The 20,695-nt window shown below is 44.9% G+C and overlaps 1 protein-coding gene across 1 annotated transcript in view; it reads left to right on the top strand.

The window, feature by feature from the left end:
- The window catches only part of LOC124271221 (paladin-like), a 39,383-nt gene that overhangs the window by 15,799 nt on the left and 2,889 nt on the right, over positions 1 to 20,695 (top strand). The window contains exons 3-17 of the mRNA XM_046706302.1: positions 2,830 to 3,054; positions 4,103 to 4,261; positions 5,256 to 5,419; positions 8,395 to 8,485; positions 9,101 to 9,228; positions 10,060 to 10,171; positions 10,584 to 10,670; positions 11,246 to 11,341; positions 12,146 to 12,277; positions 12,525 to 12,641; positions 13,783 to 13,962; positions 14,826 to 14,876; positions 15,604 to 15,753; positions 17,095 to 17,250; positions 17,654 to 17,734. Of these exons, the coding sequence (XP_046562258.1) occupies positions 2,830 to 3,054; positions 4,103 to 4,261; positions 5,256 to 5,419; positions 8,395 to 8,485; positions 9,101 to 9,228; positions 10,060 to 10,171; positions 10,584 to 10,670; positions 11,246 to 11,341; positions 12,146 to 12,277; positions 12,525 to 12,641; positions 13,783 to 13,962; positions 14,826 to 14,876; positions 15,604 to 15,753; positions 17,095 to 17,250; positions 17,654 to 17,734 (1,929 nt within the window). The remainder of the gene's footprint in view (positions 1 to 2,829; positions 3,055 to 4,102; positions 4,262 to 5,255; positions 5,420 to 8,394; positions 8,486 to 9,100; positions 9,229 to 10,059; positions 10,172 to 10,583; positions 10,671 to 11,245; positions 11,342 to 12,145; positions 12,278 to 12,524; positions 12,642 to 13,782; positions 13,963 to 14,825; positions 14,877 to 15,603; positions 15,754 to 17,094; positions 17,251 to 17,653; positions 17,735 to 20,695) is intronic.

A 20,695-nucleotide genomic window follows, 5' to 3' on the forward strand; every position in this document is an offset into this window, starting at 1 on the left:
TATGTTATCAAACATATACCCAGTGCCAGGATCATATGTCAAACGGGTTTGTCACAGCGTATTGATTTTATTCTGCGGATAATGGCCGCTGCAGAGAAATCAAAGGGGCTTCAAGCGAAGTCTGTCAAGTGCAATTGAAACTAAACATTTCACCTATTGTCAAGTCCGGCATCCATGTCGTGTAGCCTGTCACCCTGGTTATCTGTGGCACGTGGGTGTTTTTTCCCCAGTAATGACATCTCAGTTATCAGTTCTCTCATCGGTCAAAGGTGCCATTTCTGAAAATGATATAACCGTTGTGTTTTCTCACCTTTCATTGTTTAATTAGTGTTCCAGTTAATTGAGAAGGTGTTTTAACCTTTAATTGTCTCACCTTGATGTAACGCAATGTCACCTCAGTGTAATCGTGCCTATCACGACAGCAGGTACGCCTATATAGCTGTATGTCCTACCATTGGTGATGACAGCTACGGCTATATAGCTGTATGTCCTACCATTGGAGATGACAGGTACGGCTATATAGCTGTATGTCCTACCATTGGAGATGACAGGTACGGCTATATAGCTGTATGTCCTACCATTGGTGATGACAGGTACGGCTATATAGCTGTATGTCCTACCATTGGAGATGACAGGTACGACTATATAGTTGTATGTCCTACCATTGGAGATGACAGGTACGACTATATAGCTGTATGTCCTACCATTGGAGATGACAGGTACGACTATATAGCTGTATGTCCTACCATTGGAGATGACAGGTACGGCTATATAGCTGTATGTTAAAGTCAAAGATGTTTATTGTACAAAAGGCCTCCGGCCCATATACATTGGAGTTATACATATACATTATACATATGGCGCAATAAGTAGTAATTAGTGATCCAAACAGCAAATCATGATACAGGCAGTAAATTATGTACAAGTAGTGAAATACGATGGACATACAACACTTTTTATCAGATTGTTACGTTTAATAAGAGCATAATTGATATAGTACGACAGCTTTATTATTACATGCTGGTCAGTTGATGAAAGAAGTAGTTTAAATGCTAATGTAGGTGGCTTACGTAGATAATATTCAGCTATATATTTCGTACGCAAATCTTTATACAAAGGACATACAAGCAAAAAATGGATTTCATTTTCCACATCTATATTACACTATGGGCACATTCTCTTGCATCGTTCAATATAAAAACGTCTTCCTTCGTTTACCATTATGTTGATCAAACCTAACCTAAACCGTATAAATGGATATCTTAATTTCTTTGATGTTAAAAACGACAGTTATTTCTCCGGCTGGAGTAGTGATTTGTATATTCTATAAGAGTCGTACCGTGAACTATTATGTATTACTGAATGCCATTCTTGATTAAACATATTAAGACTTCTTTCTCGAAACTGAGTTAAAAACAAACTTGCATCACCAACTGACTGACTTAACCATACAAAACCATAACCATGTGAAAACAGAAGATTTCTTACATAAGATGCCAACGTCACTTTACCAATGTTGTCCAAATGAACAAGCATGTTATAAGCCTTTTTGGGTAATCTATGGAGATGACAGGTACGGCTATATAGTGGTATGTCCTACCATTGGAGATGACAGGTACGGCTGTATAGTTGTATGTCCTACCATTGGAGGTGACAGGTACGGCTATATAGCTGTATGTCCTACCATTGGAGATGACAGGTACGGCTATATAGCTGTATGTCCTACCATTGGATATGACAGGTACGGCTATATAGTTGTGCGTCCTACCATTGGTGATGACAGGTACGGCTATATAGTTGTATGTCCTACCATTGGAGATGACAGGTACGGCTATATAGTTGTATGTCCTACCATTGGAGATGACAGGTACGCCTATATAGTTGTATGTCCTACCATTGGTGATGACAGGTACGGCTATATAGCTGTATGTCCTACCATTGGAGATGACAGGTACGGCTATATAGCTGTATGTCCTACCAATGGAGATGACAGGTACGGCTATATAGCTGTATGTCCTACCATTGGAGATGACTGGTACGGCTATATAGCTGTATGTCCTACCATTGGAGATGACAGGTACGGCTATATAGTTGTGCGTCCTACCATTGGAGATGACAGGTACGGCTGTATAGTTGTGCGTCCTACCATTGGTGATGACAGGTACGGCTATATAGTTGTCACCTGCTGGTGTATGATATATTCATCAGTGTGTCACCTGTGTTGCTGGTGTATGATATATTCATCAGTGTGTCACCTGTGTTTCTTGTGTGTGATATATTCATCAGTGTGTCACCTGTGTTGCTGGTGTATGATATATTCATCAGTGTGTCACCTGTGTTTCTGGTGTGTGATATATCCATCAGTGTGTCACCTGTGTTGCTGGTGTATGATATATTCATCAGTGTGTCACCTGTGTTTCTGGTGTGTGATATATTCATCAGTGTGTCTTGTTTTCCTGGTTTGTGATATATTCATCAGTGTGTCACCTGTGTTTCTGGTGTATGATATATTCATCAGTGTGTCACTTGTTTTCCTGGTGTGTGATATATTCACCAGTATGTCACCTGTGTTTCTGGTGTGTGATATATTCATCAGTGTGTCACGTGTGTTTCTGGTGTGTGATATATTCATCAGTGTGTCACCTGTGTTTCTGGTGTGTGATATATTCATCAGTGTGTCACTTGTTTTCCTGGTGTGTGATATATTCATCGGTGTTTCTGGTGTGAGGTGCGTCACCTGTGTTTCTGGTGTGTGATATATTCATCAGTGTGTCACCTGTGTTTCTGGTGTGTGATATATTCACCAGTATGTCACCTGTGTTTCTTCAGGGCAGGTACTTCCTGGTTGTAGATGGAATTACAGGAAGGACAGTTGATAATGACAACAAATACCTGCACGCCTCTCAGTCGACCAAGTCAGCGTCTGGTGACCAGGCACCGGACAAATGTGGTGACTTCATACGGACAGACAATACGTACCCCGTGTACGGGTGTGCCCAGCCAGATCGGGAGGGTGTATTCAGCATTGTTCAACGCCTCATCTCCAAACACAAGGTACTTGCTTCTCTTATCAGTAAGTAACAGTCTCAAAATCTTGCAGAATATCTCCAATTCCGGAAGCTTCATTTTATCCGCCTTTCAAGGTGAGTTAGTCCAAATGCGCTCTGTACAGTATGATCAAGCGTTAAGAAGACACATTTCAGCGTAGATACAGGTTAATCGAGTATCGAAAAGACACATTTCAGCGTAGATACAAGTTAATCGAGCATCGGAAAGACACATTTCAGCGTAGATACAAGTTAATCGAGCATCGGAAAGACACATTTCAGCGTAGAAACAGGTTAATCGAGCATCGGAAAGACATATAGCACCGTAGAAACAGGTCAATCAAGCTGTTTTGCAGATAATAACAGCGTATGTAAAGTGTATGCTTCAGGGGAGTTAGGGTTACACAGCGTATGTAAAGACTTACTTCAGCCGAGCTACAGCTAAATTTAGAGTTTGTGTACCGCACATCGACGGCGATTAAATTCAATTGTGGTGAGGAAGGTGGGTGGGGATGAGGGAAAGAGGGAGGGATGTCTGTGTGTGTGTATGGGGGTCCGGGAGGGTGTAAGATAGGATTAAGATTGAGACTGAATGTAGTTGTAGATTTACAACGCCTTCCAACATCTTGATCTTGTCAGTAGGCGTTCCCCGAGGTCAAAACGCGGCCAAAACTCAAACCATCACAAACATCACCTTGGGCAACAAACCGTATTGGTAGTTTGTTAACCACATCACATATTGGATATTGGACCAAGTTTCGGTGTAAACCTGTGGCATTATACACCTCGATATCCCTCATGTTCCCGTTATGTTGTTACCGTGTTTCAGATACAATGGCCGAAGGACACTCAGTGTACTCTCATTATATACTAATTGTCCTGCGAACTGTGGCCAATGTCTGTAGGAACTGCCGTGGAGTCAACTGATTTCCACACTGTGCAGGAACATGCATATATATTTACAGTAATCCTCTCAGATGGGGACACGAGCTATATGATCTAACATTATTAACCTACACTGGTTGAAGATGCATCAACAATGTCTTCCCTCGCAGAGACTCCTTCTGTTCAACACGCGGGAGGAGGCTGTACTATTCCCCACCGCCGTGAACGCAACATACACCATCAGACACGCTGATCACCTCCACGACATCGTCAACCTCGGCCAATCAGACCCCGAGGCGAGCGAGAGAGAAGCGCGCATCAGGAAGGAGGTAGGAACGCGCTTGTCCACAGTATGGTATACTCGTGACCGTTCACAGCACTGCAACATTTAATTGCCAACAGTAAGCTGACATCTAGCTGAAACGCTTACATTAACGTCACGACATTCAGCTGACAACATTAGGCTTACAGTAGAAAATTGACAACTTTGAGCTGACATCAAGCAGATGGCATCAAGTTGTCAGCATTAAGCTGGATACACTGAAATTACAGCATTCAGCTGGCAACACCAAGCTGTATACATTAAGCTGACAGCCATTACGAAGTGGACAACATTAGGCTGACAAAACCAAGCTGACAACGTTAAGAAACAACACTGAACTAACAACTTTAGACTGACAAGACCAAGCTGACAACGTTAAGTAACAACACTGAACTGACAACTTTAGACTGACAAGGCCAAGCTGACAACGTTAAGAAACAACACTGAACTGACAACATTAGGCTGACAAAACCAAACTGACAACGTTAAGAAACAACACTGAACTGACAACTTTAGACTGACAAGACCAAGCTGACAACGTTAGGTAACGACACTGAACTGACAACATTAAAACGGCACATATCAATATAACTGAAATACTGAACAATGGCTGAAAGGTCAAGATGCCTGTGGTCTGAACAGTCTCTCTATACCACTGTAATTCTACCAGCTATTTACCTTAAATGGGCTATCAGACAATACCTGATACGACGTCATTGATTCCTGATTAATCTTTGAAATGTCTCCATTAACACTTAGAACATCTCACAAACTGACCCTTGCATCCTTTGCCCTAAAGCCATCACTGAGATGAGCGCGATGTCTGTGCAAGTAGCGACACGTCATTAAACTATTTCACAACTGTTGGCATGTGTGTTCTAAACAGTGGGTCGATTGGGGTATGCGAATCTTTAAATCATTGACAGTTTTGATTCTCATTATGGTAACAAGATGCCAAGTGTTAAATCAAACTCACTCACTAACTCTGGTCTGTTTGTCAGGTTGTGGATCTGAGTACTCTTGATGACGTCAACAAGTTCTACTTCTACAACAGCGTCACATGTCTAGACGGGGAGCCCCACGTGGTGGACATCAAGTGCGAGGACGACTTACTAGTGGCGGAGGAGGTGTACACGCGCCTCTGCTTTACCTTCCCTGACTACAGGTCAGGAGCCGGCTCCATGTCACCTCTCTACATACAGACTCCATGTCACCTCTCTACACACAGGCTCCATGTCACCTCTCTACATACAGGCTCCATGTCACCTCTCTACATACAGACTCCATGTCACCTCTCTACACACAGGCTCCATGTCACCTCTCTACATACAGGCTCCATGTCACCTCTCTACATATTGACTCCATGCCACCTCTCTACATACTGACTCCATGCCACCTCTCTACACACAGGCTCCATGTCACCTCTCTACATACTGACTCCATGCCACCTCTCTACATACTGACTCCATGCCACCTCTCTACACACAGGCTCCATGTCACCTCTCTACATACTGACTCCATGTCACCTCTCTACATACTGACTCCATGCCACCTCTCTACACACAGGCTCCATGTCACCTCTCTACATACTGACTCCATGTCACCTCTCTACACACAGGCTCCATGTCACCTCTCTACACACAGGCTCCATGTCACCTCTCTACATACAGACTCTATGTCACCTCTCTACACACAGGCTCCATGTCACCTCTCTACATACAGGCTCCATGTCACCTCTCTACACACAGGCTCCATGTCACCTCTCTACATACAGGCTCCATGTCACCTCTCTACATACTGACTCCATGTCACCTCTCTACACACAGGCTCCATGTCACCTCTCTACATACTGACTCCATGTCACCTCTTTACATACAGACTCCATGTCACCTCTCTAAATACAGACTCCATGTCACCTCTCTACACACAGGCTCCATGTCACCTCTCTACATACAGACTCCATGTCACCTCTCTACACACAGGCTCCATGTCACCTCTCTACATACAGACTCCATGTCACCTCTCTACACACAGGCTCCATGTCACATGTCTCTCTACACACAGGCTCCATGTCACCCTCTACACACAGGCTCCATGTCACCTCTACACACAGGCTCCATGTCACCTCTACACACACAGGCTCCATGTCACCTCTACACACACAGGCTCCATGTCACCTCTCTACACACAGGCTCCATGTCACCCTCTACACACAGGCTCCATGTCATCTCTATACACAGGCTCCATGTCACCTCTCACACAGGCTCCATGTCACCTCTCTACACACAGGCTCCATGTCACCTCTCTACACACAGGCTCCATGTCTCCATGTCACCTCACCTCTACACACAGGCTCCATGTCACCTCTCTATACACAGGCTCCATGTCACCTCTCTATACACAGGCTCCATGTCACCTCTCTACATACAGACTCCATGTCACCTCTCTACACACAGGCTCCATGTCACCTCTACACACAGGCTCCATGTCACCTCTCTGTACACAGGCTCCATGTCACCTCTCTACACACAGGCTCCATGTCACCTCTACACACAGGCTCCATGTCACCTCTCACAGGCTCCATGTCACCTCTCTACACACAGGCTCCATGTCACCTCTCTACACACAGGCTCCATGTCACATCTCTATACACAGGCTCCATGTCACCTCTCTACACACAGGCTCCATGTCACCTCTACATACAGGCTCCATGTCACCTCTCTGTACACAGGCTCCATGTCACCTCTCTATACACAGGCTCCATGTCACCTCTACACACAAGCTCAATGTCACCTCTCTGTACACAGGCTCCATGTCACCTCTCTACACACAGGTTCAGTGTCACCTAGCTCTCTGTACATAAGGTCCATGTCACCTCTCTACACACAGGTTCCACATCACCTCTCTACACACAGGCTCAATGTCACCTCTCTACACACAGGCTCCATGTCACCTCTCTATACATAAGGTCCATATCACCTCTCAATACATAGGCTCCCTGTCACCTCTCTACACACAGGCTCCACGTCACCTCTCTACACACAGGCTCAATGTCACCTATCTACACACAGGCTCCATGTCACCTCTCTATACATAAGGTCCATGTCACCTCTCCACACACATGCTCAATGTCACCTCTCTATGATTCCCTATGATTGCTGTCTCTAGGTAAACTAACCATATGACTGAAACTGTATGACCCTGTCCTTCCCAGCTAACACACAATGTTTTCGCAACGTTGTGGGAAGGTTGTAGATTGGTAACGTCATGAGACAACATTGTCACAACGTAAGTTTTACGTCATTTTATAATGCCATGTCACAACGTAATAACAACGTTGCAAATTTACGTTGAGGAAACGTTACGCTTTGGGCTCCTCACAACGTTAAAAAACGTTTCTTATAACTTGTCACAGAGTTTTCTGTAAAATGTGTCACGTTGAGATTCTTTCTTCACTATTCAGCTACAGCTTCAGAAAACACACGACCAAAACAAAATGCAAATCGATGTATAAACATGGAAGTGAATTTCTGCTTTGTTCTCATGTAAACTACGCTAAAGAGAACGTTAAGACAACGTAAAATACGTTAGCATCGAATAACTTTAGCTTATGGCGACGTGAAAATGACGTAGGACAACGTCACACCAAAACGTTGTGACAACGTCCACAGAAAACCGTTGTAAACAACGAAAGCATGACGTTGCGACAACGTGAAATTGTTAGCAGGGTTGGATCTTGCTGGTTACTGCTGGGTTAGGTGCTTCCACAGTAACAAATTACAACGCCTTTAGAAGAACCTTTAAACGTTGGACTCAGCCGACTGCATAGTACAATTATACAATTGCCACTGAAAAATATCCCTATATTTTGTTTCTGCTGAGCGTAGAGCCAAAATATTGTTCAAACAGTCTCCGTCCTTTTCCCACTGTCTTCGAAGTTATGAACAATGGCAAAGATATGAGAGATTAGACCTGCCTCAGAGCGAACACCGCCCGCTGTCCCGATCCCGAGTAGCTTCTCCCCTGCCCCCAATTTCTGCCGATTTCTGTGGCTGTTTAAGAACAATATATTTACACATCCCAGTTATCGTAGCAATATGCGCTAATGACGTCAACTGCCACACGTGTTATCTTCTCCAGGGCTCGCCGCCTGTGTTTCCCCGTGTCCGGAGCGCCCTCTATAAAGGAGATCGACAGCTTCCTGGCAGAGATGAAGCTAAATGTCAGACTTGTGAGTGTTTGAATCATTGTCTTCAGTTCACATTTCTCCAACACGCTCATCTGATCCCGCTCGGATTAATGACGCTAGAAATGCCAGCATATCTCCACCAGCTTACTGCCACAATTTGCATCGTTACTATACATCGTGGAGATATCGTCTGATGTCAGCTGAATAAAAAGGCATCAGAACCAATTGAATGATGGCATCTCTTGTTTACTTGCTTCCTTTGTCGACACTGTAAGCGTGTTGACGATGTTAGTGTAGTGTAATGTAGTGTACGCCTGTCCACAGTCCACCTGGTTCGTGTCTTGCCAATTAATGACACGGCCACATGTGTACGACTCATTAACCGTACCACTACAATACACAAGTGCGCTCAACTGACGCCCTTTGCTGGCAGAAAGTGATGGTTATTTGGACATTTCAAAGTATATCTTTCCGTGGCACCCTACATTCTGTCATTATGTTGGTTCCAAGTACTTGTAATAGTGTGGTAATCACATGTATGTCATTACCACGTGTTAGTCGACACATATTGGTTTGGAATAAAATATATGAAAACCAAACCGGACGGAGTTTATGAATTCTGTATGCATCGCTTGAAGACATGTTCCTTGTGTGTAGTGCGACCGAACGCCCGACCTCCCCGCGGTATTGTTCGTGTGTGACAACGGCAAGGAACGGTCGACTCTGGGGATGGTACTGACGTCACTGTTATACACGCACCTGTCCACGTCCCCCGCACAGACCAGGTAACCATCATGCTATCATCTGATCTGCAATAACTACACCTACAACCTGGAGACATTGCATGTTAACGTTCAGTCTGTGTACAGCTTCACATCTCAGCATCTACAGGTGAATCCAGGCGTGGTGTTTCTATATCCATCTCATAAACATCTTACGTTTGCAGTTACGTTTCAAATTTTGGAAAGTTGGCGATTCTGTAGATGTTATCGTACGTTAGTGTTGCTGTGCGATAGTGTACCTGTGTTGTCGTTCGTAAGAAACCGCATTCGTGGTGTAGTGGTTAGAGCGTCCGCCCGGACAGCGGAAGGTCGCGGGTTCGATCCCCGACCGCGTCATACCAAAAGACGTTAAACTATGGTACTTGTTGGCCCCTACCTGGAGCTCGGCATTAATGGGTACAACAAGGACTGGCATTTCGGAGTCAGTATAATGTGTCTGAGTGGGGTATTCATGCTTCACTGCGGCGTGGTATCTCAGTAGGCTAGCACTATAAAACGAGCTTCAGTCTGGTCTAGTACAAGTAGCCGCACATACACATACACACGCATGCACGTCGTCATATGAGCGAAATATTCTCAAGCACGACGTTAAACCCAATTTCACCTCACCTCGTTCGTAAGTGTGGCTGTATTGTCGTTCGTAAGTGTGGATGTGGCTGTGTTGATGTGCGTAATTGCCGTTGCGTTGTCGTCTGTAAGTGTCACTGTGGTGTCGTGCGTAAGTGTGAATGTGTTGTGCGTGAGTGAGGATGAGTTGTCTGTAAGTGTCACTGTGTTGTGGTGCGTACCTGTCGCTGCGATATCGACATGTATCCGTCCTGATTGTGTTTTCAGTAAAACCGTCTACCAGATAAACGACAGGTGCCCCCACTACGGCCGCGGCGAGTTCCAGGCTGTTCGGGAGCTGGTGCGAGCTCTTCCCGACGGAGCTCTGCTGAAACACCAGGTGAGTTGGCGAGTTAATGTCGCTTCAGCAACATTTCAGCCGTATAAAAAAACAGTTACATGACAAACCCTTAACAACTTATATACTCTAGAAAGCAGGAGGATACTGTGAAATAAATTGAAATAATAATGAACATTACAATGAGTACTGAACTATGAAAGTAGAAATGATGAGATGCGTGGTGCTATTGCTTGCGGCACGTGCAAGGTACGACATGTGTTTAAGTGTTAAGTTATGCACACATAAATATTCTTGCATGGGACTTTTCGAATAATAAGCATTAGTATTAATGTTTTAATGATCCGCTACTTTTTATGTGCATATGTTTTGGCAAAACGTGTTTGCCCAAGACAAATTGCTGTTGATGTTGTTCTGTCGCTCGGGGTATGGTATGTATATTCTTCTGTGGCAGGTGGACACCGTGATTGACCAGTGCTCCGCGGGCACCAACCTGAGGAGCGCGATCCTGCTGGCCAAGCAACAGCTGGAGACGAGCAGAGTAAGTCTGCGTGCAGTATATAGGGAGTCTGCGTGCAGTATATAGGAAGTCTGCGTGCAGTATATAGGAAGTAAGGGAGATTGAAGCTGTAGGTAGAACACATAAGGGAAAGCCTAGCAGGACGTAAGGCATAGCATAGCTACACGTAGGTCGGAGCGTAGGGGACATCGTATAGTGTTACCCTGAGAGAAGACGTGGGACGTAGCACAGTGGACCTAGAACACAGCATGCGCGATACAGCATATGGTAGAGTGTAGCATTACAACCTTTCTTGTGACATATTAACTGAACACAACAGGGCGTTCATGAAGCCTGTGAGACGGGATCACGGGAATAGTGAAGGTACCCGAGGTATCTTCACAGACAGTTGTAACAGGGTAAAATAAAGAAGATGTGTTTCACGGTGCTTCCTCCACCAAACCTCTACAATATAGGACAGTGAGAAACATACGAGAAACATACCATACCGCCAGACACTTTGTGCTCTTTGTTGACAAACCTCCGATTAAATGAGTATTTAAATAGTGATATTGTAAAGCATTCTTAGTTATATGGGTATGTTTACCTGTCAACAGGACCAGGCACAGAGGACAGAGTATCGGAGCGAGTGTTCATCCCTCCTGGAGCGGTACATCACCATCATCTGTTTCAACGCATACCTCAAGGAACAGGTGAGAGCATCTCGTTGTGGAGGGCTGTCTCCCTGTACAGGTGAGAGCATCTCATGGTAGGGGACTGTCTCTCTACACAGGTGAGACCATATTGTGGTAGAAGGTAGTCTCTATACACAGGTGAGATCATCTTGTGGTAGAAGGCAGTCTCTATACACAGGTGAGATCATTTGGTGGTAGAAGGCTGTCTATCTATACAGGTGAGATAATCTTGTGGTAGAAGGCAGTCTCTATACACAGGTGAGACCATGTTATGGTAGAAGGAAGTTTCTCTACAGAGGTGAGACCATATTGTGGTAGAAGGTTGTCTCTCTGCACAGGTGAGATCATTTGGTGGTAGAAGTCAGTCTCTCTACACAGGTGAGACCATATTGTGGTAGAAGGTTGTCTCTCTGCACAGGTGAGATCATTTGGTGGTAGAAGGCTGTCTATCTATACAGGTGAGATCATATTGTGGTAGAAGGCAGTCTCTATACACAGGTGAGACCATGTTATGGTAGAAGGCTGTCTCTCTGTACAGGTGAGACCATATTGTGGTAGAGGGCCGTCACTATGTACAAGTGAGATCATCTTGTGGTAGAGGGCTGACTCTCTATACAGCTCTGACACATGTTAGGTGGCATGTAAGTAAGTGAAAGGTTTTCCTATACTAACATAAAGCTATCACTGGAAGCGGGAACGCGCAAATGGACGTAAGACATTGCACCCTCGCGGTGACAGAGCCTTGCTGTGAAACCTAAAATGGTGTTAAACATGTAACTTCTAATATAGGTATTAGTGTCTGATATGTTCGCTCCCATCCAGGTCCCCATGGGTCTCAGCATTACGTTCTCTCAGTGGATGCAAACTCACCCAAATCTCGTCCGAATCACTTGCCGTGCTGACAACAGCGAGAGGTCGCCACAACAGCTCCTCATCCCACAAACTAGAGTTTTAGTAAGTAGTAGACTGTCATCTTGTCAACCGAGTAGAAGCACAGTGACGCTCACGCAGAACAGCTACTGTCTGGATGAAGGGTAATGTTCTAGGCCTTTGTCTTCCGATCTATAATACAGGGTATTTCAGACTCTTACAGACCAAACCACCATAATTAAGTGAATGCCTGTCTTATATGGAATCACTCCGTAGTACTAACGTGTTTCCCTGGGAGCAGCTTGAGTCCAACACAATGTTTGTGTTGTAGGTAGCGGACGACTACATAGGTTTGGATGTGCTGGGGTCCCAGTGTGATGTCCGGGTGGCCAACTTCCGCAAGTTGATGGGGCTCCCGATCTACGGCATGGCGCAGGTCTCACGGGACGTGAGTACACAGTGGGACACAAAGTGGGACACCTTCCTGCAGGCAGGAGGGACGGGTTAGACAAGGTGCTACCAGGTGTGACACCTTCTTGCAGGCAGGAGGGACGGGTTAGACAAGGTGCTACCAAGTGTGACACCTTCTTGCAGGCGGGAGGGACGGGGTAGACAAGGTGCTACCAGGTGTGACACCTTCCTGCAGGCAGGAGGGACGGGGTAGACAAGGTGCTACCAAGTGTGACACCTTCTTGCAGGCAGGAGGGACGGGGTAGACAAGGTGCTACCAAGTGTGACACCTTCCTGCAGGCAGGAGGGACGGGGTAGACAAGGTGCTACCAAGTGTGACACCTTCTTGCAGGCAGGAGGGACGGGGTAGACAAGGTGCTACCAAGTGTGACACCTTCTTGCAGGCGGGAGGGACGGGGTAGACAAGGTGCTACCAGGTGTGACACCTTCCTGCAGGCAGGAGGGACGGGGTGCAGGCAGGAGGGACAGGGTAGACAAGGTGCTACCAGGTGTGACACCTTCTTGCAGGCAGGAGGGACGGGGTAGACAAGGTGCTACCAAGTGTGACACCTTCTTGCAGGCGGGAGGGACGGGGTAGACAAGGTGCTACCAAGTGTATCACCTTCTTGCAGGAAGGAGGGACGGGGTAGACAAGGTACTACCAGGTGTGACACCTTCTTGCAGGCAGGAGGGACGGGGTAGACAAGGTGCTACCAGGTGTGACACCTTCCTGCAGGCAGGAGGGACGGGGTAGACAAGGTGCTATCAGGTGTGACACCTTCCTGCAGGCAGGAGGGACGGGGTAGACAAGGTGCTACCAGGTGTGACACCTTCCTGCAGGCAGGAGGGACGGGGTAGACAAGGTGCTACCAGGTGTGACACCTTCCTGCAGGCAGGAGGGACGGGGTAGACAAGGTGCTACCAGGTGTGACACCTTCCTGCAGGCAGGAGGGACGGGGTAGACAAGGTGCTACCAGGTGTGACACCTTCCTATGTCACCGTCCTCTAGACAAGAAGACACAGGTGATGAATACAGCACAGTGTAGAGTACTTTCACCCAGTGTTTACCTTCCGCTATTTAAAGGGATACCGACTACCACTGGGAGTGCTACTGAAGTTTGATGTTGCTGGTGTTTCAGGGTTTGTCCCGGGTTGTCAGTCATCTACTAGACAAACGCCAGGGCTACAAGCACGTGGCGGTCATAGGCCTCAGGAATGACGTCACAGTAGAGTGTGATGGCGCAACGTACAACGTGCGTGACGTCAGCAACCTGGAGGAACCTGTCCTGGTAGTGGAGACCACTGCAAATGAATTAGAGGTAGGCCTACACATTCTGGTCGCCATCGATAACTGTCAGAAATATTTATATAATTCAGAGGAGTCTAAAAACACACCACCGGTCCCATAGTCGGACCGGTGGTTAGCCTCTCGGATAAAACGTTCTCCCCTAAAGCAGAATACCCGGTTTCACAAAGTTAGGCCGTTCGTTATCCCAGCGGTTAAAGCGTTCGCTCCTAACGCAGAATACCCGGCTTCAATTGCCTTCAGCCACTGGGTTAGCCCAGCTGATATGTCGTCCCGCAAACAGCAGACAGGGTTCGAACACACACCCCTCCCTGTGTCCGTTATATTGATTAATTCTGTGAAAGCCCATTTTCTCAAACAAAACGGTTATGATCATTAGTTTAGTCTACAACTGTGTTTTATTAGTGCAACGTCCGAACAGTTTAGAGACTGCTCAGTAAATTGACAATGTAAGGTCTACAGAAAAGCGCCTGCTCCACGTGATAACTTTCTTCATTCAGGTGCTGCTGTTTTCGCGAAACATTCGACAGGCATACGTCTCCTCGAGACAATCTCGCCGAGTTATTAGTTGTGTGATTAGGACAGCTCGGTAACAGGGACTGACAGCACGGCGCCGCCGTCAAGATTGAATCAGCATCAACTGATCTCTAAAAGCAGAGGGCGACATTGTCGCCGCGGGGATTTTTCGCGCTCCTATTATGGCGCTAAGTTAGGCAGCAGTGGAAGCGGGAGTATAATGCCTGGAGTATTTTTAGCCCTGTAAATCGGTCCGTGCTATTGATGGTTGTTTATTCGGTGGCTCAGACAAAGGTTGTTATCAGACAGGTTTTATTCGACCAATATCGCCCTTTGATCATCTTGTGTCGACTGTTTCAGGAAAAAGAAGAAACGTTGAAGAAAGAAGTGAAGTCGTATAAGGAACTAGAGGTCAGTAGTATGTGTACGCTAATGACTCATCAGATTCTTTCTTACGGTTCTAGTTATACAAAACTACAGACATTAATTATTTAAAGGATCATCATCAAAATTATCAACAACAGCAACAACAACAACAACACTATGTTATTTAGTCCTTAAAGGGCCACACTCAGTATTTGAATGACGAAGCCGATACTGGCCTCAGCGGTCGGTGGTGCACAAGGAATGTTGACGTATTTTGGTAACTACCGCATTGCATACTAGAATTCATGGTCACATATTTATCATTTTCTAAAGTTAATTAGATCTATATTGATTGATTAATTATTACAGGTATATATTTCATTTCTGCATTAGACTGTGACATCATATCTTTTGTGTTTCCCAAGGAGACCCAAGTTCTTGTTCGGGGCAGGTTTCAATAAAATATTACACGGAGGATAACCACTGTGAACACAGAGCTGTAATAATCAATACAACAATATTGAAGTGAAAATATGTTTAAAGATGGTAATTATACGCGGGGCATGTATAACTTAACATGGTGTCTGGTCAGCATTACAGGCCGGGTCTATACCCAGTATAATCAGGCCTTTATCAGTTTCGGTGCTGACAGGGGACCGCCTATGTTACAACACCGTGTTATGTATACATGTATGGTTAAAATTGGGAGATATCTCTATGTTGTTAGACATCTCAGTCAGTCTTCATTAGAATAAATACGGTACATTCTCAGGTATACACGGAGACCAGCAGACCGCCAGTTGCCATGGAGTTTGGCAGCGTCATGTCGCCGGAAGATCTGTGGGAACAGCAGAAGCTGCAAACACTTGATATGAGCTATACCAGACTACCTATACAATACGACCACTCCCCTACTGAGAAGGTAGGCCTCCCTCTGTTGTTGGAGACAGGACACATACACATCGCTTTCTACTGTAGGAGATGTGACAATGTCCTTCTGGTGCCCAACTTCTGTAGAGGGGTGTTAAGACCAAACAAGGTTATGCAGTGGGTCAAATATGTGGCAATACAAATATACAGCAGGCCATATTTAATAAGTCATATTTAATAAGTCATAGCAAGCAGGACTGTCCAAGATTTGAGCTGTGTGAGGCCCGTACTTGAGTCAAGGAAACAGTGTTGGAATCAACCACTTCCAGAGTGGTTGGCAGGCAGGTCGATAACTCACAGATCAGATAGTTGTTGGCCTCGGATTGCAATCGTGTATTTTGTATTTTGGTAAAGCCTGCCTTTTAGAAACTGTTACCTCGCGAAATTTCTCAAATCAAACAAGTGTTCTCGGAAGTGAATTAACGTCTGTAAATAAGCTGTATTTTGCATATTCGGAGGGTTTCCAAAGCGCTGGGAGATCCATCTACTGCCACTGACAAAAATCAGGAATCATATCACATTCAATACTACCACATTACAGCTTTGCTGTTACATTGTGTGAGACGTGACCCTATACTGCTACATTGTGTGATACGTGACTCTATACTACTACATTGTGTGAGACGTGACCCTATACTGCTACATTGTGTGAGACGTGACCCTATACTACTACATTGTGTGAGACGTGACTCTATACTACTACATTGTGTGAGACGTGACTCTATACTGCTACATTGTGTGAGACGTGACTCTATACTGCTACATTGTGTGAGACGTGACTCTATACTGCTACATTGTGTGAGACGTGACTCTATACTACTACATTGTGTGAGACGTGACCCTAAACTGCTACATTGTGTGAGACGTGACCCTATACTGCTACATTGTGTGAGACGTGACCCTATACTGCTACATTGTGTGAGACGTGACCCTATACTGCTACATTGTGTGAGACGTGACCCTATACTGCTACATTGTGTGAGACGTGACCCTAGACTACTACATTGTGTGAGACGTGACTCTATACTGCTGCATTGTGTGAGACGTGACCCTGTACTACTACATTGTGTGAGACGTGACTCTATACTGCTACATTGTGTGAGACGTGACTCTATACTACTACATTGTGTGAGACGTGACTCTATACTACTGTACTGCTACATTGTGTGAGACATGACTCTATACTACTACATTGTGTGAGACGTGACCCTATACTGCTGCACTGCTACATTGTGTGAGACGTGACTCTATACTACTGTACTGCTACATTGTGTGAGACTATACTACTGTACTGCTACATTGTGTGAGTCATACTACCTTCTGTATTGTTCAGGAGTTGGACCAGATCCAGGCTGCGGTCTGCAGCCATCACACTTCCCAGCAGTCGTGGAGCGAGGACACAGTCGGTCTGGTGTTCACCTGCCGAACAGGGAAGAGCAGGACCTCCCTCGCCATGGCTGTGGCGGGACTCATCTTCTACCACAAGCGGGTAGGATCTTTTTCACGGATATAACATGTTATGTGGGATGACACATGATGTAATACCACCAAGAACCATGCGAGAAGACATCACCGATATAACACGATACGGCCGATATAGCTCGAAGCCATTGATATTTATGCAATACCAGCATGACACCAATATTACACGATATCACTCACAAATACTACCATGTCATTGCTACAACCTTACGCTTGTCTTAGGCCGACGTCTTCTTGATCAGTGCTTGTTTTAATTGGTATAAATAGTGACAAAGTGACAAGAAGTATCTGCAGTCGAATGTTACTGGCAAATATGTTTTCCAAGCGTTTACTACTTCTGTACACCACATGCAGTTAAACAGATCTATAGTCACAATTAGTTTACTCATCCCTTCATCCTTCTTCCTCAGGGAATCCCCTATGGAGCCAAACCAGGGGAAGAGGAGCGTGTGTCATGCCCGAACGCCGCCTACACACAGGGAGACTTCATTGTACGTCATCTCCTTGTATAACTAGTTCACCTCCCATATATACCTACACACAGGGAGACTTCATTGTACGTCACCTCCTTGTATAACTAGTTCACCTCCCATATATACCTACACACAGGGAGACTTCATTGTACGTCACCTCCTTGTATAACTAGTTCACCTCCCATATATACCTACACACAGGGAGACTTCATTGTACGTCACCTCCTTGTATAACTAGTTCACCTCCCATATATACCTACACACAGGGACACTTTATTGTACGTCAACTCCTTGTATAACTAGTTCACCTCCCATATATACCTACACACAGGGAGACTTCATTGTACGTCATCTCCTTGTATAACTAGTTCACCTCCCATATATACCTACACACAGGGAGACTTCATTGTACGTCACCTCCTTGTATAACTAGTTCACCTCCCATATATACCTACACACAGGGAGACTTCATTGTACGTCATCTCCTTGTATAACTAGTTCACCTCCCCATATATACCTACACACAGGAGACTTCATTGTACGTCGTCACCTCCTTTATAACTAGTTCACCCTTGTATAACTAGTTCACCTCCCATATATACCTACACACAGGGAGACTTCATTGTACGTCATCTCCTTGTATAACTAGTTCACCTACCATATATACCTACACACAGGGACACTTCATTGTACGTCATCTCCTTGTATAACTAGTTCACCTCCCATATATACCTACACACAGGGAGACTTCATTGTACGTCACCTCCTTGTATAACTAGTTCACCTCCCATAATATACCTACACACAGGGAGACTTCAGTGTTAATGTAATAGCAGTGTGACGTGTGTATGGTATAGCATCGTGACGTGTGCATGTCAGAACCGTGACGTGTGTATGTTATAACAGTATGGCGTGTGTATGGTATAGCAGTGTGACGTGTGTGTGTTATGTCAGCGTGACGGGTGTACATTATATAAGTGTGACGTGTTTACATTATAGAAGTGTGACGTGTGGATGTTACAGCAGCCTAAAGTGTACATAATAGAAGTGTGGCGTGTGTATGGTATGGCAGTGTGACGTGTGGATGTTACAGCAGCGTAACGTGTGTACATTATAGAAGTGTGACGTGTGTACATTATAGATGTGTGTATGGTATAGCAGTGTGACGTGTGTACATTATAGAAGTGTGACGTGTGTATGGTATAGCGGTGTGACGTGTGAATGGTATAGCAGCGTGACGAGTGTATGCTATTGAAGTGTGACGTAGTACATTATAGAAGTGTGACGTGTGTATGTTATATCAGCGTGACGTGTGTATGCTATTGAAGTATGACGTAGTATATTATAGAAGTGTGACGTGTGTATGTTATAGCATTGTGGCGTGTGTATGTCATAGAACCGTGACGTGTGTACATAACACAAGTGTGACGTGTGTACATTATAGCATTGTGACGTGTGTATGGTATAGCAGTGTGACGTGTGTATGTTATGGGACTGTGACGTGTGTATGTTATAGGACTGTGACATGTGAATGGTATAGCAGTTTCACGTGTGTACATTATAGCAGTGTGACGTGTGTACATTATAGGAGTTTCACGTGTGTACATTATAGCATTGTGACGTGTGTATGGTATAGCAGTGTGACGTGTGTATGTTATAGGACTGTGACGTGTGTATGTTATAGGACTGTGACATGTGAATGGTATAGCAGTTTCACGTGTGTACATTATAGCAGTGTGACGTGTGTACATCATAGGAGTTTCACGTGTGTACATTATAGCATTGTGACGTGTGTATGGTATAGCATTGTGACGTGTGTACATTATAGCAGTGTGACGTGTGTGCATTATAGCAGTTTCACGTGTGTACATTATAGCAGTGTGACGTGCAAACCGAAACATTAGTCTCATTAACCTATTCAGACAATTACCTACTCTTAAGCCGATCCAAATTTTCTCGTGTAAAAGTGAAAGGAGACACCACAAACAACTATGGTTACACTGAATTCCAATTCCTTATTTCATAAGAAAATGGTATTTACAGTTAAACTTTAATTTTAAACTTTAATAACATCGTATTTCTATATTTTATGGCGAGGTGTAGGCAGCATGACCTTAACTAAGACGTCACAGACTGCCCCTGTTTGATGAGGTCGTATAATAATTCAGAATTTATCTGGCTCACTGGTTACACCTGTTATGTTTTTTTGTGCTTATTCAGTGTAACGCACAATGTGATTGATATAATATCCAGTCCGTACCAGACCTCTAAACTTTTCTAGCGGCAGAGCCTCGTTTTGGGATTTCCACGATTTCCAGATTTCCGTCTGTCAGAGCACACTGTACGACAGAGCACGCTGTACGACGTGTCTGTATGGATTAGAAGGAGCGTAGTGTTGCAATATACAAGTGATTAGATGTATCAAATAATACTGATTAATATTTATGTATCCAGTTGAATGAATTGGTCTCAAAATTGTACTGGTTATTGTACTATGTTGGGCAATAGGACGAAACCAAGTCAACAGGAAACGACACTGTTGTGTAATCAATGTTTTGACTTCGTATGGTATAGCAGCGTGACGTCTGTATGGTATAGCAGCGTGACGTCTGTATGGTATAGCAGCGTGACGTGTGTATGCTTGTTCAAGCAGTGTGACGTGTATATGGTATATCAGTGTGACGTGTGTATAGTATACCAGTGTGACGTGTGTATGGTATAGCACTGTGACGTGTGTATGTTATAGCAGCGGGACGTCTGTATGGTATAGCAGCGTGACGTGTGTATGCTTGTTCAAGCAGTGTGACGTGTGTATGGTATAGCAGTGTGACGTGTGTATAGTATACCAGTGTGACGTCTGTATGTATGTTATAGCAGCGTGACGTCTGTATGGTATAGCAGCGTGACGTGTGTATGCTTGTTCAAGCAGTGTGACGTGTGTATGGTATATCAGTGTGACGTGTGTATAGTATACCAGTG

The sequence above is a fragment of the Haliotis rubra genome, unplaced genomic scaffold, assembly GCF_003918875.1.
Source record: "Haliotis rubra isolate DU_JTF1 unplaced genomic scaffold, ASM391887v1 Scf1023, whole genome shotgun sequence".
Classification (NCBI taxonomy): Eukaryota; Metazoa; Mollusca; class Gastropoda; order Lepetellida; family Haliotidae; genus Haliotis; species Haliotis rubra.